Source organism: Platalea leucorodia, assembly GCF_965183815.1.
Source record: "Platalea leucorodia genome assembly, chromosome: 22".
In the NCBI taxonomy this organism is placed as follows: Eukaryota; Metazoa; Chordata; class Aves; order Pelecaniformes; family Threskiornithidae; genus Platalea; species Platalea leucorodia.
In genome coordinates this window covers 2,340,248-2,368,146 of record NC_138844.1, presented here as the reverse complement: position 1 = coordinate 2,368,146, position 27,899 = coordinate 2,340,248, and the positions used below count along the sequence as shown (strand labels likewise).

Sequence of the window (27,899 nt, the reverse complement as noted above, 5' to 3'; positions counted from 1 at the left end):
CCCACTCGGAGCCGACCACGGCCCAGCTCCTCCAGGACTGAAAACCACCTGTAATTACTGGCTATCTCCTTGCGAGAGCTGACCTGATGACAGCAGCCCCGCTCCCAGCATTCTCTATTTCCACTTTAATCAATTCCGAAAGTATTGGAGTAACCTGCAGAACAGCCTCTTGACTATAACACACCACGTATGATAGCGACCTACTGCGACAGGTTCATTTCACTCTGGTTTTGTACTATAACCGAGCAACAGGATATTCTTCTGCAACACGATACAGCTCTATTCGCTTCAGAAAGAGCTCTCAGGACTGCAAAGCTCTCTCCAAACTACGTGAAGAGCCTGAGCAGAAGAGGCACCTGCACGGAGCCCGCCCACACTGAAGGTGAGGGATATGGGATCCTGCTACTGCAGATTTTCAAGACGGCTCAGAGCACCGCCGCAGCGGCCGTCATACACAGGCTCTGCCACAACTGCAAGTCATCCTCCTGCATTGCACAGCACACCAGGGGGGCAAACCCAGAGGGACTAAGCAAGTATATCGGAGGCCTTTCCTGAAGTCATGACCTCTGAAATGATTTAACTTTCCATGGCTGTCACCTCTCTGAGGCGAGGACCAGGAGGAGTCACCTAAACTGACCCCTTCCTTTAGTGTGAAAGCAGAGAATAATGCTACTTGGGCAAATTAGAATCTGAAGAATAAACTGTCACTTACTGGGGAGCATCAGCGACTAAATGAGGAGAAAAAAAAACCCCTATCAATGCTATCACAAACTCACACTACTGAAAAATATTATCTCCACAGCAGGACTGAAACCCTTCCCGTCACCTCCCCCGTGGCTGGGGATGGAGGCTCATCCTCTTCTCTCCCACGGCCTTGATGCAGCTCTGACATCAGATGCAGACATCCCTTCTTGCAGCCTTTCTCCTAGCATTTAACTGGTGAAAAGTAACGGAGTCTTAGAACGGGGAAAGAAAACAAAAGTCAATAGGAAGTCTCAGCTTCTTGAGCCCAAAGGAGTTTAATTTGTAAGTCAAGTAAGTCGCAAAAGAGGCAGCTGACAGACAGAACGCTATTCCATAGCGGCCCTGGGCTCCTCGTTCAGAGCCACGCGTTCCTGTAGCACCCGCACAGGCAAGTCCCACTCCCTCAGCGTCCTCGGGAAAGCCTGTGCGGCCGCTACAGCTTCACAGCAGCGCCCTTCCCGCAGGGCAGCACGGCGAGACGGCTCCTGACGGGGCGGGCAGCCGCGCCGCGAACCCCGGGGCCTGCCCGGCGCCGCTTCGGGACGCTGCCCGCCTCCCTTCCTGAGGCGGCGGGGCCCGGGGAGGCGGGCAGCAGCGCGGCCGGCGGAGCGAGAAGCCGAAGCCGCGGCGCGACCACCGTGAGGAACGATCGTGAGGAGACCGGCGGCCGTTTAACGGCCCCCCGGGGCACGCGCCCCGCCCGCCTGCCCCCGCGCCTGCGCACTGGGCGCCTCCGCGCCGCTGCCCCCGCGGCGCCCCCCCCCGACCCGGCCGTAGGCGCATGCGCGGCGCGGCGGCGGCGCCCGGAGGAAGCGGGGCAGGGCGGGGAATGCTTGGCAGGAAGCCCCGCCCGCTTCTGGGAAACCCGGGCCGCCCCCGGCCGCTCGCCGCCCGCCCCCGGCCTTCCCCGGCCCGCCGGGGCCGCGCCGCTCCCGGGGAACCGACGGGGCGGGGCCGGGCGGTGGTTGGGCGCGCGCGGGCGGCGGGGCGGGGCGGGGCGGGGGCGGGCGGGAGCGGGGCGTCGTCACGCGGCGCGGCGGGGGCGGCGATTGGCTGCGCGGCGGCGGGAGGGGCGGGGCCGGCGCTGGCCGCCGCCTGTCAGTGAGCGGGGCGCCGCGGAGGAGGCCTGAGGGGCCGCGCCGGGCCGGGCCGCTGCGGTAGGTGCGGCCGCTCGGGGGGCGCGGGGCCGGGAGCCGGGGGGGCCTTCGGGGCGGGAGCCGTGGAGCGCGTCCCTCCGGTAGGGCCTGGGGGGGGGCCGCTGCTGCCGCGGCCGCCGCCGGGACGGGGGTGTGAGGGAGCCCCCTGCTCGCCGCCCGGCCCCGGCGGGAGGGGAGCCCGCCCCCAGCCGGCGCCCGCCGCGGGAAGGGCCCCGGCCGCCCGGGAGTACCGGGGAGCGGCGGGCGGTTCCTGCCGGCTAACGGGCTCCTCCCGGGCCCCGCTCGCCGCGGCGGCGCGCACTGCCCCCGTCGCCGCAGGGCGCTGGGGCTCCCTCCGTCGGGTTTTTTGAAAGCGTAGCTGTCACTTGGCTGCTGGGAAGCTCCTCTGCTCGGCCCGCGGGCTCCCCGGTTCCTGCCAGCCGCGCCGCTCCCGGAGCAGCCGCCGGAGAGGAGAGGCGAAGCCGTGGCCGTGGGGTGTTGCTGGGCGCTGCGTCCCAGAGCGATCCCTGGCCCCGGAGAGGCGAGGAGGAGGCAGGCCCGAGATCAGCTCATCAAAATATACAGCTGAATAAGATCCGAAGTTCAGTTAAACTGCCCGTCTGCTCGCCTCGCACATTGAGCCGTAGCGCTTCTCTTTAACGCGACTTTTTTACTACTTTTTTTTTTTTTTTTTCTGGCAAAAGGTTAAAATGCTTCTTTGCTGATTAATAAGTTGCTGCTGTGGTTGATCTCAGATGCTTCCTGTCTACTTTAATCGGTTACATTAGAAACATGTGTTCAGTGCTTTCAACATGTAAGAAGCAGCAATCTGAAAGTAGCATCCATAAACAACGTCTAAATTTCTTTTTCAGCTGGCTTTCTGAACTCTTTTGTGAGTAATAACTCGCGCCTTCTTTGCTGTGACATTAGTGATAAGAATAATCGAATCGGGCTTTGAAATTTGTGTCTGTAGTGTGCTGCTTTATTGCATTTTAACTAAGTTAAAATCTGTTATTGGCACAGCCACTAGATTCTTTTGGAATGAGTCATTTGCTATTAACTATTAAATTTTAACTGCTATAAGAGAGTGAATCTTTGTATAGCATGCTGTGAAGAAGGAATATAACAAACAGACATGTTACAGCCAAAAAACCTAAAGGATTTGTGGGACCTGATCCAACATCGCTGGAGTTAAAGAACTTTGCCACTGTCTGTCCTGAATGTTATTTCAGTGTTAAATGTGAGAAGGTAGAGCTGAGCTTTTGTTGTAACAGTGATGTGGTGCCTAACTATTACGCTGGCCGCTAAGAGGACAGAGGCAAATGTGACGATGCTGGACCTTTAACTTTCCTTCTGCGACTTTTGAAGTTTGCTGGCAAGTGTCAGTAAAATCTGTCAGTGGGGACAGAGGGTTAGAGGTCTGGAAGAGAGAAAAATCTCCAATTTCCAAGAAGAGCAGCTGGCTCGGGGTAAAAGAGACCTGAGTTAGGAAAGGGTCTGGAGATGCTGGGGAAGGGAGATCAAGAGGATGCATGGGAGGACCAGAAGGAGGCCTATGAGGGCGAGACATGTGGGACTTTAATCTGTAGGAAACTGGGCTTTGCTGGTCACAGTTCAGTGACATCAGGGCCCTGGGCCCTGAAGAATATGGACCTCGTCTTGTCTAGAAGGCAGTTGCGGTTCTCTTCTTGCAGTTAATAAGAGAGTTTGTCTCACGGGAGTTTGCTCGGGATGGGCTGTTAGAAACTACTCTGCTCAGTTCATATTTTCAAACTTTTGGGTTTGTCTGGCATTTCAGCCTTACTGCTTCCTTGGAGGCTTGCATGGCATTTTATAAATGTGATTAAAAATTTCAATCTGCAAAGCAATGTGTGGTAATCACTGGTGAAAGTCGCTCGGTCCTGCCTGCTTGGGCAGAATTGACTTTAATGTGTGCTTGTGGTTATTGTTGGAAGTTGTCCATTTAGGTGCTTTATTATATCATCTTGTTATAATTTAGGAAATAGCATCACTCTACAAGTGGGTCTTAAAGATCAGGATGTCGTTAAGCAGTGTCCTGAACGCCCGCGTGGGAACAGCTAAGCCAGGCCGGAAAGCAAAACCTTATCAGGTTGAAGTTTGTTCTGATGCTTTCTGTTATACTTGTTTGCAAAGCAGTTTGGAAAAATTAGCCACTTCTGTGAATGAATGAGGTTGCGGTGATGTTTATAAACTCTGGGCAAATGGTGTTCTTCGTATCTTTGTTCAACAACATGAAAAGAATTGTTAAGGGGTGAGTTGTACCCAAGCTTGTACTTGAGGAAATGAAAATAGGTGTGTTTAGATACATTTAGAAATTCTGCTGATGGTTAAACCCAGTCAAATATTTTCCTGCAGACTTTGTAACCAAACTATTGCAATATACTAATGTCTGGCAACTAAAAAGACAGTTGAAGCTCATTATCCTGATGTTTACAGTAAGCAGTACAAATGGCTGAAACAGGATTTTGAAGCATTTACTATCAAACCACTTTAAAGAACATGTTTACACATTTATTATCGTTTGTAACATAACTTACTCATGAACATAAGGCTGATAGTGAAATCCTTCACACAGGCAGTTCCGTGGTGGTGTAGGTAGAAGGCTTAGCGTTACCTGGTGATCTTCAGGTAAACCCGCGTGCAGCAGGACTTGACAATACGCGAGAGACCGAGAGGAACCAGACAAGATTGTACAGGAGCCCCTTCTACAGACGAACGGATAACACTGGTTAAAGAAGAGGAGGTGAAGGCTGTGAGCATCCTGGAATAGCAACTGGTGATCTGACTCACCAGTATTTTAATCAGTCAGGCATTCTATTTATTTTTACTTTGGAACTCTTAGATACGCAAGGGAAGTCTTTTTTTTTTTCTCTTAAGCATGCTAACTTAAAATGGCTTTAAGTATGTTTTAAGGTAGGGGTGTGTGTGGAGTGCTACAACTTTTTCTTTTTTTTTTTTAAGTCCCTTCTGACACAAATTGAAACTTCTCCTTGCTGACAGCTCTGAGCTTGTTTAAATAACCACCCCAGGCCCATGCTACAATAATATGCCTTAAACTGACACAGACGAAAACGGAACCGTCTTAATTTCAGTTCCATCTGAAACGTGGGCAGGCAAGGAAGCTCATCGATAGCATCCAAGCAGAGAAGGACAACGGCGAGGAGGCAGGGACAAAGGGTGCCTGGGGTTTGAAAGGCTCGTACACAGATATCTACTCCTTGGGGCCCAAACCAGATCTTTAGTGTGATTCATTTTTTTAACAAGTGTAATAATTTTTTTTTTTTTTTGCCTTTGGTGAAACACGTGGTTTTTGACAAGGTTTGATGTCTTTGTGTGATGATTTTGTAGCTAATACCCTGGATCGGTTCTTTTGGCTGCAGACTTGGCACTTTGTCGAGTACCTACCGACAGTTGTTAGGCCTGGAAGGTCCCCAGAAGGTGCACGTTCTGCTTCTCGGTTGACATTCCCTGCTCTAGCGATGCATAAATTCCTGGCTTTTCCCAGCTGCTGCTTTGTTGTAGTGGTCAGCAAAGCAACATTGCTAAAATGCTAGTTGTGTTGTTTTAATAAACCAGTAGCAGCTGCAAAAGAGAAGGCTAACCTAACTTAATGCATTGTTCATAAAACTCTTCTCAATAAGGAAGTGGGAAACCTCACTGAGACAACATGATTTTTCTTCTTTTTTTTTTTTTTTCTTCAAACTAAATGTCAATGTGAAACTGCTGCTGAACGTTCGCACTCAGACTAGGAGAAGAAATCTGCATACTTTGAAGCTGATTATGTATATTTTAAAACTCTTTCCCCGGTCTTTTTTAACCGAATCTGTGGGCTACTCCACAAAATGTTAACTGAAATTCTCCAAAAAGCCATTGGCAAGGGAGATTTGACCCGGGCAGACCAAGCAGGACCCTGTATTATGGTGTGCTGCAGAGTGTTTTAGTGCTGGAGAGGTATTTGCATTACTTTTTTCCAGCTATGAGTCTCTCTTTCTATAGCCATAGTAACTTCACGAAACACAGAAATGTTCTTTTAAGGTCCCCGCTACAAATAGCTTCCCGTTGAGATGGAAGAGCTGAAGAGGGTGACTAGGCGCTTTTTTAGAGAAGGGTGGAGGGAGGAGGTTTTAAAGGAGCAGAAAGCACATGGTTCTCTCTTATATTAATAATGTTTGAGTGTCTCCTTAGTTCTGGCTCCCTGCAAGCCTCGGATGACCTTATCCAGTATATTAGTTTCTCACAGGAGCACAAACATTATTTGAGGGAGGAGCTGCCGCTGCCATCAGACCAGTGCCTCTACAGCGCAACTGATACTGTGTTTGGCTTTCATTCTGTAAAAACGCACTTTCTTTTTTACAGCAGTGAGAACTAACATTAGTTAAACAGAGGTGAGCGTAAAACATTAGTGAAGATAAGGAGCAAGTGGTCCTTAACGCTGCTAGCAAAAGCCCATTGTGGGTTAGGGGTGTAGTATTCACTTTTATCTACTGCATCATTACCCGACTTCCCCTTTCTTCCTTGAAAATAATGACTCCATACACATGTCTACAGAAGGAAGAAAGTCAGGGATATCGAAATCAAGAATTACAGTTGAATCTAAGTGACTTGGATGAGGGAGAGGAGGTTTTGAAAACCAGAGAAGCAGTTTGGGGTATGAAACAGCCACCTTCCAGCTCAATAACTTGAAGCGCCTCGTGTTGCACGTACATAACTTATGTCTGTACAGGAAGCTGTGCTCATCCTGGAGCGGTGGCAAGTAAATAGGCAGCCGAAACCGCAGCTCCAGCGTGTCTCATGTGGGTAAATCCTGTTCTTAGTGGTCTTGCCGTGGAACCTCAGGTGCCCATTTACTGCTCCCAAGGCACCCTTTTATCTAGAGCTTCCCTGAGCAGGGCTGCGCACGGGGCCTGGGCCTGAGAGACCGAGTGCCTACGTCCAAATTAACGGGGCTTACGAATGCTTTGCACCTCTCTGGGTTGCCGCCCCCTCCAAGCGCACGGAGGTGAGTCTGGCCTGTTCAGTTCTGAATATGTAGCTTCAAGAGAAGTTGTGCTTCAAGAAGTTAAAAGTTCTGATTTTTTTTTTTTAATCACAACTTCTGCCAACTATGCTTTGTTGTACATGCCATAAAAATAGTTGGGGTTCTGATTGTTATAAGGACCTGAAAATTGTGCGGCAACAGTTAAACTGGGCTGGGCTCGCAGCTTCTGTGCCTACACAGCCTTGTAGACCTGAGTCACACATTAAACTGTCAGAGCGCTGGCGGCTGCGGTGTTAGAGGACGTTGCTTACAATAGCTACCTCTTTTTTCTTTTTTTCTCTTTCAGTCGGCAAGTGAAGTATGTGCTTTGTTGACTTTAATCTCAGTAATGTTTCCTTGTTAATTCTTTTCCATTTCAGAGGGCGACAAGGACTTGCAATTTTGCTTCTCCCCTCCCTCTGTTGTCTTTTAACTAAGCTGAGGACCGACTTGTAGAATTACAGACTTTTTGGCGATGGGGATGGGTTTGGGCTGCAGACCTTGAAGGTCCTTGAAGGTGAGGGGAGGGCAAGGAGAGACAGAGTTAATGCAAATCAGGAGAGAGTGAGGATAAAAATAGCTCTGAACTTGTCAGTTTGGTCACTGGTGGCTTGGGTTAGTCATCTGGCAGGCTCTCTTTCTGCTGCTCCAAGGGATTATTTTACAGCACTGAGATTTGACATAATTTCTGTAGAGGAGAGGGAGCGGGTCGGGCGTAATGAGTGGGATACTGTCATCAGCACTTCTTTTGCACAGCAGCTGTTCTCTGTTTAGCCGCTGAATGTGGTCATTGTTGACTTGCCTTGTATACCTGCCAGGTTGTTAGGTGACTCATTTACACATCGCACCAAGGTTCATGCACTTGGCTCCCAAACGCCTCCCTTCCCCTTTCTTTGGCGGCCCTTTAGGCACCCAGCACCCACTAGTTTTGTCATTTTCCTGATTGATCTCTGTGTTGCCAGGAGCCTGTTAGAATAAATGTCCTGTCACCCCAAGCAGCTGTTCAGAGGGGGTGGAAAGGAAAGAAAAAAGGAAAAGAAAATCCCTGGTGCAGATTTAAACTGATGAGCCTCAAAGATGTGCTCCTGTAATAGTTCTGAGATCTTGTTTTTGCTGGCCTCGGTTCAAAAGTCCCTCCTCATAGTCTTATATTGGGTTCGTGGTACTTAACAACTGTAAGTGTTTGCTAAGGTTTCTGAATTTTCATGGATTGTTTAGTGACAGAAATGTTCATTTTGAGATTTTTGCACTTGAGCCGTGAGAGGACTGGCTGGCACGAGGAAGTGACCTCTACGGTGAAGGGGCAACAGAGCATATTCCAGTTTAAAAGAAAACAGTTGCTTTAACTTTTCTGGAATCCAAGGTGAGGCTTGGATGAGCTTGAGGCCCGGTGAGCCCCCATCGGGGGCTAAACCAAAGCCCTTATTTGCTGTGGGCTTGTGTTCAGCGTGGCTGTAGGGAACCCCTAACTCCCCGCGTTCCCGACTGCCACCCCACGATATACCCCCGTCCTGTCCCGCAGCGCCTTGCTTCCATGCTGCTTTATGCTTCTCCCTTTCCACCCCTGGCTCCCTTCCACCTTCCTCTGCGCTGCCAACTGGCCAAGATTTGGCATGTGCTGGGACTTGTTGGGAGCTACATTTACGCTAACTGGTCAGCGAGCAGCCCGTGCTGATTGACTCGCCAGCTGCTGCCAAGCCGAGGGGATCGTCTTTTCCAGCGCCATCGCCGTCCTCGATCCAACACCAACCTGCGTTAATCTGATACACCATAAGAGCTCTACTTTTCTTCGGGCTTGACCAAGGATTTCAAAAGTTATTGGTGATTAAGGGGAAGGAAGGGGAGCGAGGGAGGAGTTATGCATGGGCAGGCTGATTGTCTAGCCCTGTTTCATTGGAAGGAAAAATGAGACATGGATTTGAGGGTGACTGAGTACAAGGAAGAGAGCAATTAGCAGGCTTTTATGGCCATTTTATGTGGTGTGAGAGCATAACATAATGTCTCCTAGGTGCACTCTAGGAGAAAATCTTTTCGTGCCTTCTCTTTTTTTCTTTTTTATTGGTGAATATTCTTCCTGTTTAGTGATACAAGAGTTCCCTCTTCTATATGGTTTCACTGTTTGTATTTAAGCTAAGGGAATATACCAAGAAATAAATTTCCCTTTGAAACCTGTGTGGTCTCGTATTTTTAGTACTGAGAATAACATCGATTATTCAGATCTTCAGTGGCACAAGTCAGGGTTGGAGAGCTGGCAGTCTTGGGTTCTTTTTCAGCTCCATGCTCAGAGGTTGGGTAGGACCTTGATTTGATTGAAATTATTTAGTAATCTGATTCCTTCAGCAGCCTCCTGATATTTCTCATGAACTTGAAGCTGCTTCTGCCTGAGAAGTTAAGTATTTTGACAAGTGCTGTGCTTTGTTTTTTTATTCTTACTCAGTGACTCTCTGAACCTGTGAAATGGCAGTGATGGGAATTACATGCCAAGGAGCTCCTGATCCAGCCGTCAAGCACAAGAAGGAGCTCACAGCTACCAAGGGGCTGAACGAGACAGTTAGTGAAAAGCAGAGCAGCGTTTGCAAAGTAGAAGATTCAAAGAAGGTCATCTTTCACAGTCAGTGGAAAATCCTGAATGATGTAATCACCAAAGGAACAGCAAAAGAAGAAACAGAAGGAGGCTGTGCATCAATTTCTATTATTGCCCAAGCAGAATGTAAGTAGCAGGGCGGTCTGCTCTTCATTGAGAAAAAGGAATGTGTAATGCAGTATGAGATTTCACTCACTTCGCACTCCTGGAGACCTGAGCTGAAATCTATTTGTAATCCCAAGTGGGGTGGAGTTGGTGACACATCCCAGTCTCTATTTAGGAAGCTCATGAAATCTCCTAATAATGTGGCAGCATCCAGTGAAGAAAGCATAAATAACAGAACAGCATGTGGCCGTTGCACCTAGCTGCTTTGACTATAAATCTGTGTCCTGCTGGGTCATCTGTTCTTGGCTGACTTCTGAAAGGTGTTTTAAAAGAAGGGGGAAGAGAGAAGAAAAACAAAATAGAGCTGTCAGGTGGGAAAGAGCCGGGGGATCAGGAGATCGCAGTGCTGGGAAGCCGTCGAATGCCGGGGGAGGAAGAACGTAGCGTGGGTGATGTGGCACGACTGTGTGGTGATTTGTCTGGGTCACCGCTTGGTTTAGCAAGTTGGTAGAGTTGTTTCTTAGTCCAGTTGTTACCAGGAGAGACTTTGCCTGATATTGAAGACATGTGATGATCCTGTTTTCTTTCACACAGGTGAAAACAGTCAGGAGTTCAGCCCCACTTTATCAGAGAGATCCTTTATTGCTCATAGTAAGCGTTACAGGTGAGAGACCCCTTAACACAACTACCCACCTTCGCTGTTGTCTGTGCTGACTTGTTCCAAATCACCCTGGTTCTGTGTGCTTACAGTAATTTTTCCAAAAGCACTCCTGTTTGAATTAGCTTTTCTGTCTGAGGTTTGGGAAGAGTGTGTCTTTCCCCAAACATCTTCCTCAAAACTGTTTTGTGTTAGAAGAAAATAGAAGTTTAATCACAAACCACACAAAACACCTTGCATTGTCTTATTGTCAATGCCTGCTGATTGTCTTCTGCCTCGATTTCTGGGTTGTCAAATTTGTTTTGAAATGACTGAGTCGTTTTTTGGGGTTCATGGGCTTGAAGTAGAAGGATCCAAGGGAAAGCTTTCAGTCTTTTTTAACTGAACTGTCCTGATGCTTTTGAAACCACGTTACACGATCCCTTTTGAAAAGTTGTGGGAAACTTAGGCTGCTGCTAGAAGTAGTCGTGAGAAAAAGGAACTACTTTGTTTCTGGGGAGGATAAACAAAAGGGGATGAGAGAAGAACCTTTACTTAATGACAGCATCAGCAAAAGAAATAGAGTTGGGAAGAGAAGCTGAAAGTGGTAAAGGGGGAGTAACAGTTGCGATGGACAAATGGAGGCCCGGGACTTGCTTTTCTGAAGTCATCTGGGAGTGAGCCACTTTTTCTTCATGAAGAATATGTGCCCTATTGGGGCCCATGCTGGAGCTTTCTTAAGCCCTGGAGCTTTACTAAGCAGCTCCAACGCTCTCTGAAGTGGGTGACTGGGGTATAGAATTAGGTGCTGCCTGTTTTCTGGCAGCTTTCAGACACTGAATCTGGCCTCGTGAGGTACATGCTTTGGCATTGCCCGCTGACTTTTGACGTTGTCCCATGAACCAACCGAAGAAATGCAGAGTGAACCATTTCTTAGGGGTTTTATGTGGAATGCATGCCAGCTCTGTGTTCAGGTTCAAGGCACTGTGGGAATGCCGTCACCTAGAACTCTACTTATTGGATGTTTTAGTGCTCAGTGGTGCCCTGAAACAGCAGGGAAAGATGGCGAGAGCAATGCTGGCTGTGAACTGCATCGCTGTTCAGTAAAGGCAGATGATATACTGCATGGATCAGCAGAACAATTGTGATTTCTTCGTTTGAAGATGAAATATCCTGTCTTCTCTTACAACTTGAGGAAAAAATCTAACTCCTGTGATTGGTGTTGAATAACTGCAGGCAAATGTTCCTCCTGAGAGTTGTATCTATTTGTGCAGACCCCCAGCTGGTGTGCGGGCCAGTGCTGTTTTGTATATATATGCGTTCCTAGAAATCGTATCGATTGAGCTGTACGTGCCAGAACATTTTGGCTTTCTGAAGCTATTTTATTTGAGTGCACTTAGTCATCCCTTTTCTTTGGTGCAAAGCCTATTTTCCTTTCAAATAGAATAGACATTTATATTATAAGCACTTTTATTAATTTTAACAATTTTTTAAAATAGATTGCATTTATACATAATCTCTGTGTTTGCTATAAATCATAGAAACAAACTGTCTCAAGGCAACCTGGAGACATTCAGTTCTTTTCCCTCTACTTTGCTGTCTAGTCTTGCTGTTCCTTGCAGAATTTGCAAATACTGCGAGACTTAATGCTTTGCTCCCCCCCTCACCCGCCACATTTCTGTCTCACGATGCCAGATACACTACTGTGCCTTGATATCGAAGTTACAAATGCTACGTATTAGAAGGCAGGAAGTTATGTTGTTGTTCTCTATTCTTTAAATCTCAGAAGGCAGAATTGCTAATTCTCGTTCTTGTTCTGTTGGTCATAATTGTTAACTGGAGGTGTGCTTTCACCGTCAGATCTAAGAGACTTCATGCATTTTGGTTTCCAATAGCCGGTCAGACAGTCTCGACCAAATCCCTAACAATGTGGCCCACGCAACGGAGGGGAAGATGGCACCTACCTGCTGGAGGGGGAGGCATCGTGGTAAGACGAAAAAGAAACGTCACAAGAAAAGATCCAAGCTGAAAGTACAAACAGTGGCTGCTGGCAGGCAAGGTCCCAGAACTCCAGAACAAGAGAGCTGCACCCCAATTCCCGTCCAGGTGAGAAGCCTTAAACCTTCCTTTTGTACTGTTGGGACCCCTGCAAACTCCGAACGATTCTTGGTTGAATTTTGGGTGGCTATAGTGAGGTTCCTGCTCAGCTGTTTGCTTTTGTTTTATTTTCTAGGAGGATGAATCACACCAAAATACTCTTTACAGAAACAATTTTTGGGTTTCAGAACTTAACAAGGACTTGGTCTATGACCCGCTGCCATTTGAGAAGCCCGAGAAAGTTCTGTCCACGGGCAAGCTCCATTCACCAAGGAGCCAGTACAAAACAGAACTGCACAAGTTGATAAGCCCTATTCAGTGCCTTAATCATGTTTGGAAACGGCACTATCAGAGGGACAGTGTTCCACAGCCTGAAACTCTCCATCCTTTTCCCTACAACATAATACCCCCTCATTTCCCACATCTGGACAGTCCTCTCCATGCCATGAAACTAAATGCTCTGAAGACGTACTTCCACGGTGATCTCAACTATCAGGAAAGTGAGCATCGCTTCTCTGGCCTAAACTTAGAATATAGTTTCCCCAAATGCGTCAACCAGTCCATGAAAACCAGTTTGGACAAGATTTCTGTGGAAGAATACTTGGTAGATGCCTTGAAGGGGAGCGTGAGTCTTGGTGAACCACAGAATTTAGCCAGCCTAGCCAAGACGTGGAAAGGAGGTGGTCTGGACCCGAAGGAACAATGTCATGAAGCAGATGAAAATGAAGGCGTGCTACTTAATGAGGTGATCTTCTGACCCTACACACTAATGTTGTGGAAGGCAGAGTTTCTCCGGGGCTTCAGAGGAGAGATAATCTGCATCCATGTGCTAGCTTCTGTAACAAGACTGCATTTTCTGAATGGTTCTTGATATGGTGGAAGGCTGTCAGTTAAAGATGCGGTTTTGTTTTTTGAAGGATATGAAGCCCTATCTTAGATTGGTGGCTCTAATTTGTTCGCTCGTTCACAAAATATGCATGCTTGTCTATGAGAAGCGTTTCTGTGCTTAGTCAGTCTTCCAATACGTCTTCTCTGTTTGTCTGTGAAAGAACCCAATCCATTCAGGTGAACAGGATGCAATATTTTACTGGCTATAGATGACCTGGCCTGTGACACAGACAGAAACCAGGGACGTGTAGATGGTGAAGGTGCAAAAAGCACGTCTGCTGCCTCTGGTAGGAAGCCAGCAGCTCGCCCGTTGTCCCTTGCCAAATGCAGGGCTCGAGCATAGCAAATGCATGTAAATCGTAGATGCATGATTCATTTCTTCTGAATTCGGTTCTCCCTTGCCACCTTAAACTCCTCTTAGAGGGCTCTTCACTGGAATCGGTGTGGCCCTGTCAGTATTGTCAGTGGAGTTCAGGCTGTCGCTTACCTGCCTGAATACGTTTATACTGAGACCTAAGGCACAATCTCCGTCTACTGACTATAAAAAAGGTTTAGCTCACACATAGATGTCTACATTTAGTCACGTGAATCTTGTTTTGTTTGGAGGATTTAGCTTCGTAGTTATGTCCTGCATGTGAAGGGAATGGTTTGGAGCTCCAAAGCTATCCAAATACTGGTGGCCTTTCTTTACAAGAATGGGGGGCACTCATTTAGATCAAACAGAGCCCACAGAAATCAAGTAGATCCTCCCATATCCCTTCATCTCAAGCCCGTGACAGAAGTAATTTTGTACGGGGATTTTGAGAGAGCTGCGGCGGTATATATCATTGTGCTTTTTCTGAAAATGTTGGTCTCTGTCTGTGGAACTCAACAGTTACATGTTTCTGTCCTTGCTTCATCTTGTTTTCTGATTTTAACTTCCAGAAACTAAAGCCGGTGGATTATGAGTACCGAGAAGAGGTTCATTGGACCAAGTGTCACGGTTCTTTGGGCATTGGCTCTTTTGGAGAAGTATACAAAATAGAGGACAAACAGACAGGATTTCAGTGTGCTGCCAAAAAGGTAATTATGTGTGAGAAAGGGGGGTTTCCTGACACGAGAAGGCGTATGGAGAAAAAGTCTTCTTCCAGCTGCCATGGACTGTAGGCACCTTATTGTACAGTCACAGTGAAATGCTGCTGCGGTTATGTCCAAGGAAAAAATTCAAGGTGATGGCATGGAGAGAAGAAGCACATGGAGACCCCGTATGTGCACAGGGGGTCAAGCTTAGCAGCCAGAAATAGGTTCGTTTGGCCTACAAAGCGTGCTACAAGGGATCTTGTGCTGAGACAGGCCGAAAGCGTAGAGATTTCAGAAAGACTGTGTCCTCCTAGTGACTGTGGGGGAGAAACGGCTGTGTGAGTTCTCTGCTTATCTAACTATTCTCATCTTAAAACATGTCTAGTGCAAATGGTGACATGGCAGGTGTTTGTTGAAAAAGGAAAGAAGTAGGAAAAAAATAAGGCGGTTGGTAGGCACTCAAAACGGAGAGAGCTTTCGCCTGCTCTCTGAGCATCATGTGCAATACTGGCACATTGTAATGGGGTGATTCTGTTACAGGTGCAGCAAAGGCTGTGTATTTGCCAGAAGTTGGCATAATAATCTATTGTACGCCAAGATATGCCACTGTCATACGATGTATGAAGCGTGTGGGCTATAACTTGAATCAGGGTACTGATTTGTAGGCAGCCATGGGGGGGCCTCAGAGCTGAAGGCAGAGTGATAATGCAAGTAGATGATGAGAATGCAAACTATTTTGTTTGAACTTAACACTTGAATAGTTTCATCACCTCCGTGAACTGATGTTTCTCACGTTACTCCAACAGAAAACTTCAAAAAGTGAGTGGGAAGCGTTTGTCTTGAGTACAAAAATATTATATGCAAAAAGAATTGGACCTTGCGTTTTTCAGTTTAAAATGTTTGCTTTTTCGTGTTTGCATTGGTCTCAACTTGCTGTATTGCCTGTGGAAAGATATAAGTGGCAAGACTAAGCCAGCTTGTCCAGTTTTTTAACCATTTCATTTGTCAGCTGTATAGAAGCAAACATATTTAAAGCATGTAGAAAATTATTTCCTGTTCTGCATCCTCACATTTTAGATGTGGACTTCTGTGGCAACATGACCAGGTTGTTTTTTGACAGTGTGTAACTACTTAAATTTATTATCCATTTTGCAAATACACAGTCTTCGGAGAAAGAGCTGTTACCAGTGGGGTTTATTTTCAGGAAGGAGGAGTGGTTGTGCTGAAAAGGCAGACATGAGAGTAGGAGAAGCCGAAGTCTTTCAAAATGTCAATTTTTCCTAATTTTCCTAATTTTTCCTCATTACTGGAGGATTTCAAAGGATACTTCTGTAGATCAGAAATACATCTTCTCAGACCAAACTCTTAAACCAGTGAGTTCTAACGTGGAAGTCGAACACTTAACTGCGATATATCTCATTTTACGTCAGTAACTGTCTTCAGTTACTGCTGTCTGCCTGTGTTAGAAGGGGACTACCTGACCTTTCGCCATAGGTGGTGGTGTAAGCACCTGCTCTCCAAATTCTTGAGATTAAAGAAAACTGGCTACAGCTGGATTGCTGTCAGGGAAGAAACCTGATACATCCTTTTCCCACCAGAATCTTAATGACTCATATTTTCCTTCTGGTCTTTAGCAAATTCTTGTTTTATTTTGTTTGGCTGAACTTAGTGAATGGAGTTTTTTCTTTAACCATTTTTCTGTGCAGGCCAAGTACCACCTAAAAAGGTGATAGTGGAGACCTCTGCTTGTGGCCATATTTCATATTCCCTCCTGTTTTGGGGGAATTTTATTTTTGCCAAGTACTGCACCATCCTTAATTTTTTTTCCTCTTTCATGAAAGCAGAATGCTTCAGTTGTCAGTGTTATCTTTTTAACTAAGACAGAAATTACCTTCCTCCTGAAGATCACCAGTACTCAGCTATAAGCCGGAGGTGTTGCAACCTGGCATCTTTTTTGACAAATCTTCGCTTTACTCAGACACTGAGGATTTAGGGACTGTCATTGTCCTTGTTCAGAGTCGTTCTGAGTGTTCCCGCTTCTTGCTGTACCCACTGATTTCTGTTAACGAAGGTCATCCTTGTGCCTCCGCTGTTAAACAGCGCGGGACACTCGGAGCCACGCATCAGAGAGGGACAATTCTGTCAGGATTCGTCACAAAATTTGTTCAGTGCTTCTCCTTTGTTTCTCTAGGTACAAGTTGAACACTTCCGTGCAGAGGAGTTGACGACGTGTGCTGCAATAACAAGTCCTAAAGTTGTCCCCTTGTACGGAGCTGTGAAGGAAGGACCTTGGGTGACCATCTTCATGAAGCTGATGGAGGGTGAGAAAGGAACAACCGCAATGGAAGCACCATTGTAACTGCTGAATGCGGTGGCCATTGATCTCCTCTTCCTCCTGCCCCAATTTTAAATCTGTTAATTCTTTGATGTATCCAGAGCGTTCCTAGCATTAATTCCTGAGTGGGTTGGGGTAGGTATGTGTAACCCCTGCTGGTGTGTAGCAATGGGGGGAATAATTTCCAGTCCTGCCTCACTCGAGTTCAAGATGTGTGTCTCTTAACAGCAGCTACAAATTCTCGCTAAAACACACAGCTGATGCTGTTTTTTGCTTTCATGTTTGTTTGCATAGCACCACGTAAAGCATGTTGTACTGGAACGGGGGATACTGTATAAGAAAAACCCAGGACCATGGAAAACACAGCCTGTGAAGAACGGGCTGGTGATCAGTAGCACCTAGAAATGTTTGATCTGATCACAGAGTAGTTGCACGGTTAACTGACACTAAGCAAAAGGCTTCATGAAAGAGGCCGGTTTCTGTGGGCAGTAAGAACTCTGGGAATAAACAAAAGGAACAGACCCATGTGTGGAAGATAAGGGCGGTCAGACCTGGCAGTTCTCATTTCTTCATCAGAAACAACGAGGAACGCTGATGATGCCGGGAAGAATTTAAAGATAAGCTAACATGGACCTTCTGGATTCCTTTCTAGGTGGCTCACTAGGTCAGCTAATTAAACAGAGCGGCTGCCTGCCAGAGGACAGAGCCCTCAGTTATTTGGGCCAGGCATTAGAGGGCTTGGAGTATCTTCACGCTCAAAACATTCTCCATGGAGATGTAAAAGGTAGGATGGTGCTTAAGGTACCTTGTTCTTCCCTTTTTCTTACAAGAGGCAACCTGCTTGGAGATTGTTACTGAGTGGCAAAAGGTTATGTACTAGATTTTCAGCTCTGCATTGAGATTAGAGCTTAACTTGGTTCTAAACAGCTGGGCATATCGTGTTTGTCACCTCTTTCTTTCTGTCATCCGGTGGGTCTGACAGGCTGTTTGCCCAGGGCGCCCCGCCACTGGGGTAGAGGAATCTCCAGGGCAGATAATTGGTAGCTTGTAAGTAGAAATAATTATAGCTGTGTATTTGCTTAAGCCAGAGACACTCTACAGGAGTAATAGACCTTGGTTTGGGCTCAAAAACCTGTAGTTCTGTGGGCTTTTGACTTTTTTTCCGTCTCAGTGACCATAATACAAAGGAAACTAACTAATCAAAAACTTCTCATTGACAGCGGAAAACGTGCTCTTGTCTGATGACGGAAGCAGGGCTCTTCTGTGTGACTTTGGTCACTCTGCTCACCTTCATCCAGATGGCCTGGGAAAGTGCTTGGTCACAGGTAAGGATTTTCTGCTGCAATTCTAAAGAATTGCCCTACTGACTCATTCTTTCTTTTTGAACATTTACATATGGCTAATTTGCAAGCAACCGTATTTTCCAGACTTAACGTTGCTCATAGCATCGCATTTATTGATATTACTGTGATGTATCCTGCTGACAGCTCAAATGAACTTACGGTTGGAAGGTGGTCCTTATCTCCCAGTCTAGAAGGCTGTTGTATTTTTTGTAAGATATGTCAGCGTACTACATTCAGTGTTTTGTCCCTGCAAGAAACCACAGAGAAACTTAAAAATCTAACTCTGACTGGTCGTGTAACCTCACTAAACAGCTGGGGAAGAATCCTGACCTCCACCAATGCAAAATTCCTCACTGACTTTTGGGCAGTTAAACTTTTCAGTGCTTCTTAATGCAGCGTCAGGTTCTGCCTCCCAAATTTGCTGGGAAGGGGAGCTTGATACCTGTTCTGTGTATACGGGATGAGACTGATACGGAGATGTAGCCTTCGAACAGCTTATAAGAGCAGACAATGCTGCTTTTTGGGTTAAGGTGACTTGTTTCTCACTTTAACTGAAAAGATAAGGAGGCTTCCCAGCAGTCGCACTGAAACAATCATCTAGTTTACATGCAGTGAGTTTTCATTTGAATGGTTTTAGGGAACTATGTGCCTGGCACGGAGACTCACATGGCTCCGGAGGTGGTCATGGGAAAGCGTTGTGACTCCAAAGTGGATGTCTGGAGCAGCTGCTGTATGATGTTGCACATGCTTAATGGGTGCCACCCTTGGACCCAGTATTACAATCACCCGCTCTGTCTAAAGGTGAGTGAACCAGCAGAGCTGCAGTAAAAGGTACGTAAGCCTGCAAAATCTCATTATACCTGGCTAGAGAGCAGTCATTTCAGGAAGGCTGGCTGAGAGCCAGCTGGGCATTTACGATGATGCCAGCCTTGCTTTGGAAGCTAATCATTTCTTACGCCTCTCAGTCTGCTGTGTATTACACATGCTACGGCTGTTTCTTTCATATCCTGCTCATGACTTGGGTGTGACTTTTTAGCCATTCAGCTGTAATAAAATTACTGCTTAGGTCTGTCATTAATTTCAGTTGGAAACGCTCTCAGGGTGGGAAGAACCTTTCTGAAATCAAATGAAGCCTCTCTGGTCTAACTTCTTTCACTTCCTGTTTGTCACACAGATAGCTAAAGAGCCACCTCCTCTGAGGGAAATTCCACCTTCCTGCAACCCTCTCACTGCTGAGATTATTAAAATGGGTCTGGAGAAAGAGCCTGTTCAAAGAGCATCTGCGTCTGAACTGAAAACTAAGACCAGCGTCGCACTTGAAGAAGGTAGAAATGTCCTGTATCTAAAGCTTCTTGTCCGCACTGGTAAAGTGGCCAGTGCTAGTTATGTCAGAGCGGTCCTGTGGGAAATATCAGCATGTTTTACTGTTCAGTATAGCATTTGCACAGGCTTCAGCATTGATGTTTATTTTTGGGTTGATAGCTTTTGCCCGCACCCGGGTGTTTCTCACCCAAATAAATTTAAATTTCCGGTGTGCTGTCACGTGCTCTTTCTTCCTTCTCTGCTTGAAGTAAATGATGTTGTGCTCTATGTGGGTTTATTAAGGTGTGTTCTGTGGCTGGGCTCATATTCAGCTGAAATATCAACTGCATCTTGTGAGCTGGAGCCTGGTATGCAGCAAAACTGAAAGCAGAGGTTTATTGCATCCTGAACCGTAACTCATACTTGTGGTCCAGCCTTGCCTCTAAGACTATCCGTAATTTATTACAACTTAATCCTGCTGAAAGGTTCTGTAGTACAGCAAGAATTTGTAGAGGTGATCTGGTTTTGGCTTTTGAAGAAGCTGGGCATTTTACAGCAAGATACACTTCAGAAACTCTTATTGTGAAGGAAAACTTTTACCTCTTCTTATTTTCTTTAGTTGATCATGTTTATATGCTTTTTGTTTTTATAGTGGGAGGTGTAACAAGTCCCTGGAAAGGCGAATACAGAGAGCCTAGACATTTATCTTTGAGCAAAGAAAACAATCCACAGACGTCCCTGTCCCCCACAGTGAGCCCAGTTTCTGAGACTGGTTCTGACCCAAAATTGCCAGTCAAAGTTTCTTGTGTGAGCCCAGTCCTACCACCACCGTGTCTGGAGCAAACAGAGGAGGTCGAGGGAACCCCTTGGAACGGGTGCAAGGAATTATCTGAGACCTGGGATCCTCCACCTCTCTCTTCGACTCCTCTGCCCCTGAAGAGCTGCGGCCATGTGGAGAGAGCAACGACCATTTCAGAACAAGAGCTTCAGCAGCTGGAAATAGGTAAGCGATGTGCTATGTAGGGAATTCAGCTTTTCGCCTGAGAGCATGATGAAAATACAGCTGCTTTCTTTTGGCCTCTTGACAGTTATTTCTGGTTTTTGAGCTTGGATGTCATTTTGTTCGTAGTTCCTCTCTCGTTACACGAATTGCTCAGCCTTCCTTGAAATTACCAAAACTAGTAGTTCTTAACCAATTAAATGTGCCACAAAGGTAGCGGTCAGGATTTCCTTCCACTCTGTGAACAGTGGAGCGAACTTCTGTGAGAGGTTCCTGCACCTCTCAGAAAACAGCCAGTTTCAGACTTGTGCTTATGTGCACCGAATAAACAGTGGCTGCAATTCCATCTTCATCTGAAATTTTAGGTTTTCAAACATAATTCTTTTAATAGAAGGATAAGCCTATTGGATGGGACATGCCAAACAAAGCAGTGTAGTTAAAATCACTCTGCAACTGTTTTGTTCTGGGCATTGGAAAACCCGCACCCACCGGCCAACGAATTTGCTAACCAGCAGCAATCCCGAATTTGAAAACCAGCAGTAAGTTCAGTGTGAAAATCAGTGAAGTACTAGTCCAGTTCCATTGCCTCAGTATAACTCAACCTTTCACTTTTTTTATCCTGTATTTTCTAGTCTTTGTAAATGAATCGAAAACTTCGAGCTAGGAAAAAAGTGTCTTGAAATGTAACTTGCCACAGAACTGAGGAATGGCATTTTAGGGGTTGCTGAGGGCCGGCTTTCTTCCCAAATGGCTTTGGATCTTCAACAGCCTTGTCAGGTCTGGATATTAGCAGTGCAAGTTACTGCAGGAGTTGAACACGGAAGTTTGACTTTTCCCTGGGTAGGATGTGGATGGATCTGGGATGAAGACTGGTAGGGGACATAATAGGCAAGAACTGGGAAATTCTGGGTGCTGGTCCTGTCCCTGGCGTTTTGCATGTCGTTGCACAATTCATCTGTCCTTTCTGGCTCAGGTTCCCTATTTTCACAGTGGTGGCCATAGCCTCTACTTAGCAGAGGAATTGTCTCGTGTGTTTCGCGAACACTGGTATCAATGTTCATTAGATAATGCTGAAGAAGCTTTGGGTATTAATTGCAGTAGCTGATTAGAGCAGTGAGGCATGAAAGGAATCACTGGAAATGTCTTCCCTCTCTTTCCCTTTGCTTGCAGAACTGTTTTTGAACAGCCTTTCACAGCCTTACTCGCTGGAAGAGCAAGAACAAATGCTTTCGTGCCTCAGCATCGACAGCCCGTTTGTGTCAGACGCCAGTGAGAAGGCGAGTATCAGCGGATGCCAGCCGTGTTATTGTGGTGGGGGGTGGCAGGGTCGCCACCGCTGGGAGACTGGAAGCTGCGAGCAATGGACATCTGGAGTTTCTCACGTTTGTTGCTGCTTTTTGACACCCAGTTTGCTGGAGAGTACCTTGGGAAGAAATCTTTGTTCTTGGACAGTGGGGTATTTAGGACTGTAGTTGTTCTTTAGTTTACTGTCCAGCATGGATCCCTTTCCTCCAGTTGCTCTCCTGTGCTGTATACTCACAGTAAGCATCAAGTGTGTGGAGATGGAAAATCTCAGCAGCCTTGGCCCTCTCCATGCAGAAGAAAGGAACTGAAGAAGCAGTGATGAGCGTAGGAGCTGTACCACGGTGGACCAAATGGCCGTGCAGCCCAGGGTCTTCTTCCTGGCCATGGCCACTGAGGGGATGTTCAGGGAAAGACCAGAGAATAGGGCAGAAGAACAGAGACCCAGCCTGTGGATCTGTTCTCCATGAACTTCTTTTAACCCCTTCATACTAATGATTTACATAGTCTAAGTTACTTAAATACTAAGTTGAATTAATTTTGTTTGCTCTGTCTCTGGTGTTCATAAGGTAGGGAATACCAGTGAGAAACACTGAATAAGCCTTGTTGAACCAGCGAAGGACGTAAGCCCTTCAATCTTTTTTTTCAAAGACATAGAGTCCAAAATTGTGTAGCCTGCCATCTACAGGAGTCATTTCGGACTGTGAGCATCTCTGTTTCCTATTTCTGTTCCTCTTCTCAGCCTTCTAATGCTTTTTGAGGAGGATTGAGCAGAGTTCTGTACAGTAGCTCAGCTGTTGACACAGCGTGGTGTACAGCTTGGGAAGTGACTCTGCTTTTTTGCCTTTTTTTTCCCTCCTAATACCTGGCCCTAACATTTAATTTGACTCTTGACTGGTACTTACCACTATGCTGATGTTGTCAGATTGACCTTCTATGACTCTAAGATAGTATAGACTTTTCTAAGCAGTACAGCAATGTGGGGTCCGTAGTTGTTTATGTACATTTAACTGTTTTTCCTGGGTGTCACTTGTCACTTACTGACATGAGAATTTTATCTGATGCTTTACTCTCCTGTCACTGAGTACGATAAAGCTCTTTTTTTCCTCATCCAGATCTTCAGCTGATTATTCATTTGACTATTGAGAATAACTTACTATGTCTGCAAACTGTTGCATTGCTATTCATCCCCTTTTCTAGATGGCAGGTAAATGTTGAGTAACTCAAGGCCCGGTCTAGATCCCTGCGGATTTCTACTTTTTTCTTCCTGAGGTTATTTTAATGTTTATCTCATGCAAGCACATTGTCTTTAGGAGCCTTTGACAAACCTGTGCTTTCTTCTGCAGAACTCCATGAAGGCTTCTCATAGCTTGAGGGACACTATGAGCTCTGGGATTCATTCCTGGAACAGCCAGACAGATGGACAGAGCTTCAGTTGGAACAACCTGCTGAACCGCAGTCGGCACACAGACACTCCCAGCTATTTCAACGGTGAGTCTGAAGTTCTAAAGTTTGGCTAAATGGTCAGGTATAATTTTCTCAGTATCTAGAGGGTCTGGGACATGGAGTCTTTGAGCTCTTCTTATCCTTCAGTTGCTGTGTCAGCACAGACCCTCCTAAAAGCACGTGGGTTGCCAAGAGGCCCAGTCTGCCCCAGTCATAGATGGGTGAAGGCACTCAAGTCTGTATAGTCCGGTAAAAGCCAGAGAAGTTCCTGAACACACGGAGTCTGGTTCAGCTTTGTATGCCTTGCCTCGTGCAACTGCTATGTGCAAGAATATATGCTTCATAACCGTAAACGTCTACAAAGTAATTTTGAGGGCATGTTGTGCAAATCAATACATCTCTTCAGCTGCTTTCTTGCTAAATCCAGCTCTGCTCTGTGAGTCACTGTTGTCTTCGGCAAGCCTCCATGCTCAGCAGAAGACCTACATGAATTAAATGCTTAATGACAAAAATGAATTCTTCTGATGTATGTGCCTTGCTAGTCAATTTTGCTGTGTTGGACTGTGAAGTCATTATGCCTACAGCGGAAGTTAATGACTTCTGTTGTGCGTTACAGGAGTGAAAATCCAGATCCAGTTGCTAAGTGGAGAAAATTTACACATCAGGGATTTCCACAGGACAAAGGTGGGAGACATTGCCACTGGGATAAGCAGCCAGGTGAGACCCAAGGCTGGGGTTAAGTACGGCATTTTGTCTGAGAAGCAATTTCTTCCAAAATGCAGCCTCACGGTGCCTTAAAACCAGTGACCCAGACGTCCATTCAGGGATCCTAATGACACATTTAGTAACGTAACTTTGGTGCTGCTGTTACGAGTGTGATAGCAGATGTTTTCTGAATCATAAGCCATCGCTAACTATCATAGGGACCATAGGGATCTCCATCTTAGAAAGTACCTGTGCTGCAGCTTAAAAATCCTTCTCCTTGACTACAAAGATAAATTCTTTCCCCTCTCCCTAAAGAAGAATCACCATATGGCTTTTTCATCAAGAGCAGTAATATCAGCTAAGGGAAATGGGCTGTGTTTGGCTGTGATGCTTCCAACTTCTTAGGTTGGAGGAGATACTGGCAGACTCCAGGGAACCTCACCGTGGCTCTCTTTGGCAGTCCCTGAAAGAAGCTCCTGAGTGTTTGTGGGACTGTGACTCATCTGGGTGTAAAACATGGTGATCGTCTCTAAACAAAGAGGTTGCAGAAGTCCAGAAAATGTGTTAGTGGTGTTGGTTCTCTTTGGCGTACTTCATTCTCTTGGACATTGCAAAGCAAAATATCACTAGCCTGCAGAGGAATTCACAGTGCCCGAACATGGGCAGTTCAGGAACCACCAGCGATGGTCAAAAACTTGGGTGAGGCGATTTGGCAGCAGGGTGAATGCTACCTAGTTCAGTTTCTGAGATACTTTCTTAAGAGAGAAGGTTAGGATGTTCCTGCCAAGCACAAGCCTCTCTCCAGGAGCTTTTCTTGGGTTGGGAAGCTATTTGCTGGGTTTGGCAGAGGGATATTGTGTTCTGAAAGAGACTTGAAGTGCCGCTCAGATCTGTTTGTTCTGCTTCACAGATACCGGTCCCTGCTTTCAGTCTGGTTACTAAAGAAGGCCAGCCAGTTCACTACGACATGGAGGTCCCCGACTCTGGTATTGAGCTGCAGTGCACCCTTGCCCCTGACTGCAGCGTCAGCTGGACATGGCGAGTCAAACACGGTCAGCTGGAGAACAGACCATGAAGCCGTTCCTGTTTTGGAGGTTTTTACCTTGTTGAAAGAAGGAATTGCAAAAGCTTCCAACCACCCCTGCCGTGGAGCACCAAGTGCAGTTGCTGGTGTTTTGTGCTGAAGTAGGATAGCGGTTCAGCAGCTCACTGCTCTCGGGCCTCACTTCTGTTGTCTGTTCTGATCCAGTTCTAAGACATGTCCTGAGCTTAGACGTTCCCCAGAACAGTGGGAATTACTTGTTTTGGGTGTGAGTGTTAGGTTCAGCTTGAGAATGGTGGGTGGAAATTCCTGCTTTTCAGAGGAATGTGATTGCGCTTTTCAGGAGAAGAGGAGGATTGGATGAGAACTGTTGCTCAGCCTCTGAGGTGAAGCTGGTGGTTGCTGGGCTTGCCCAAAGGAGGAGGTTGGGTATCTTCAGTGCAGCTGTGGTTGTTTGTGCCGAGGGGAGCTGGCTAACTTCCTTCTAGCTGGAGGAAAAACTTAACGTTTCTGTAGGCTTTGGGTAGCATCATCTCTACCTCAAGCCTTTTGCATGGGGAAAATCGACAGCAGTAACTAGCTGGGTTCTTAGTTTCACCTCCCACCCTTCCCCGCAGACGCTTCCTTCTTGAATCAGAAAAGAACTTTGTTCCCAGAAAGAGCTTTGCTTGCAGCTCTCATCTTCAGGTCTCCTCCCCGACTGACGAGCTGGTGCTCTCTCTGGTGTTGCTGCCAACGTGGTCTGGCAGGTAGGGCAGGAGGAGGGTATTCCTTGGCGGGCAGGGTGAAGGGCTTGTGTTCCTCCATCCTCTTTCCACGCTGACTTGGGACTTCACCTGAACTGTCCCGTCCAGGCAGCTCCCCCTGGAGGGGGAAGGACCGGCGGCTCGGTCAGCTCAGACAAGGGCTGAATTTTGCTGCGGCGTTTATAAAATCTCACTGCCAGCTATGAATCCGGCTGGCCGCTCGGCCCCTCCGCTGGAGATCAGTGCCCCAGTTCTGCATGGTGTGTTAGCTCAGCCTGTCTTCACCAGCACTTACGGACTGGCACGAGGCTTCGTACTGCTCCCCTTATGTCAAAATGTGTTAAAAGAGTGGGATGGGCAGCTGGGCCCGGAATGCCGTAAGCTTTGAACTTTTTTTTTACTGATTTGTGAATTGTTTGGAGTATACTGAAACTGCACGGGTCAAATTCAGACGGGCAGGTGTTGTCAGCCCTTCTGTAACCCAGAACAAAACCGGCGGGAGGTGTAAGCTATGAGTGTACCCGTTCGGGACTGCTCCAAGTCCTTGCACATCTGGAAATCACGGTCACTTGACGATGTGCTGTGGCTCTTCCAGTGTGCTGTAACTGCCGCGGCCTCTGAGCGGGGGCTGTCTACATCCAGGCTGAGTAGAGGAACGGTTCCCAAAAAGCGCGGTAGGCCCTGCCGGATCTGTGCTGGTTCTGGGGGACGCAACGGGGCAGGAATGTTTGCAGTTTTCTCAAGTGAAGTTCACTTAGAAAATAGCTGGGAAAAGTTACACTTGGGCCTCCCTTTTTGAGGACCGGTGCTCCTTAAGCAACTGATACTCCTTCCCTTTGGTCTCCCAGAACATCAGCTGGTTTTCGTACACAAGGCAGTGACATCCCTAATCAGAAAACTAAAGTTGTGATGCAATAAAAAAGTGGAACTCTTGAAGAAAAATTAAACCTGTCACCGCTATGGGTATAGTTTTATAGCACTTTTTGTTCTAAAGCACTTAATACGTTGTCCAAAATAGACATCTAATTATAGCTGAAATGCCACATTAAGAGTGTTTTTAGTAAACAATTAACACATTACGCACATCTCTTCCAGGAAGGAGTGGGGGGGGAATGGGTAGGTTGGCTAGATTTTGTTTTTTCAGATGCCATAAACTACTAAGAATTGTAGTCTCTGGAGCAGGAGGGATCAAAATGCCTTCCCGGGAGCTGCCAAGCTCAGCGCACCAGCCAGCCTCCCCACGCCTGGCACCCTTCCTAGGCTTCCTCTGAGGGGGGGAGGAAAAAAAACTGTTGGTTGTTTCTAAGAAGAGTCTGTTGGTGATGTGTCAGTATGACACATTGCTGTTGGTGATGTGTCAATATGAAAGCATAGTCTGTTCCCTTCCCAAAGGCTGCGTCTTGTGGCTTTCACTGTTGTCTGCAAAATGCTTCGATGTCCAGGTGTACGGTTTTGTACATCGGGGTTCGACTCAAGTTCTGCCGAGCAGCAGGGCAGGATGCAGCAGCCCTCTGTTGGCAGGACTTCTGAGCTTTACGTTTCATCTATAGCATTAAGGTTAATCTCGGGCCACCTACACGAATGGGTGAAAGGCAGTAAACCCTTGCGAACCCAGAATGTCTCTGTTGGGTAGATGGAGATGTCCGTGTTCTCCTGTACTCTCACACCAGCATTAGCCAGTATCTCCATCCTGTTCATTTTGTCCAAAACCTTCAGTCCTATTTTGCTGCCACCTCAAGTGAGAAAGTGAGGCTGCGGATTTCCACCTAACGAATGTCTTACGTGACAGCCGGCCAGACAAGCGGGCTGTGGCGTCAGCAGTCCCTGACGGATGGGAAAGACGCTTCGGCTGATACCACAAACCACTGGTGCTTTCTTACTGTCCTGAAATGTGGTTCTGCTCTCAGGAGTATCTCCAGAGTTTTCATGGTGTTGCTACCTACCAGCTTGGGATCTCCTCGACTCTCTCCTGCTGCCAGGACAGTTTCCTCTTCATTTGGCTGGTCGTTATTGCTGTGACAGGCATAAAAAGTCCAGCTTGCAGACCGAGGCTGGCTGTGCAATACTGACGAAAGAGAAAGTCAGGAAAGCTTTTTGTTATCCACATTAAAATTTGGCTGAAACTGTGTGTAATAACATAACTAGTCTTTAGGACAGAACCCCACTTCAGGGTAGGGAGGACAAATAGCAGTAGGAGTGATAAACACAGATGGCTCTTGTCGTGTAGCTCCTTCCGAAAGTCTGGAAAAATCACTGTTGGCAAAGCAATATGAAGCTGATAATCTCTTTGGGATGGGCAGGACTGGTGTGGGTGAAGGCGATGGAATGACTAGCTTGTATCGAATGAATGACACTTTATAAAACTGTGATTTCTTGAAATTAACATTTTG

General features: G+C 46.7%; 1 protein-coding gene across 2 annotated transcripts; it reads left to right on the top strand.

Moving 5' to 3' along the window:
* The first annotated feature begins 1,823 nt into the window (after window positions 1-1,823).
* MAP3K14 (mitogen-activated protein kinase kinase kinase 14) lies at window positions 1,824-27,899 on the top strand. 2 transcript variants are annotated; one of them, XM_082332036.1, is made up of 16 exons: window positions 1,824-1,901; window positions 9,356-9,628; window positions 10,202-10,271; window positions 12,140-12,350; window positions 12,478-13,086; window positions 14,154-14,291; window positions 16,480-16,609; window positions 17,276-17,407; window positions 17,844-17,948; window positions 18,604-18,767; window positions 19,141-19,291; window positions 19,921-20,271; window positions 21,439-21,545; window positions 22,917-23,061; window positions 23,633-23,733; window positions 24,632-27,899. In XM_082332036.1, the coding sequence occupies exons 2-16, from the start codon at window positions 9,376-9,378 to the stop codon at window positions 24,794-24,796; spliced, it is 2,832 nt and encodes a 943-aa protein (XP_082188162.1). In that variant the 5' UTR covers window positions 1,824-1,901; window positions 9,356-9,375; the 3' UTR covers window positions 24,797-27,899. The 2 variants fall into 2 exon arrangements, with proteins under 2 accessions (XP_082188162.1, XP_082188163.1); XM_082332037.1 differs by having other exon boundaries at window positions 1,886-1,905.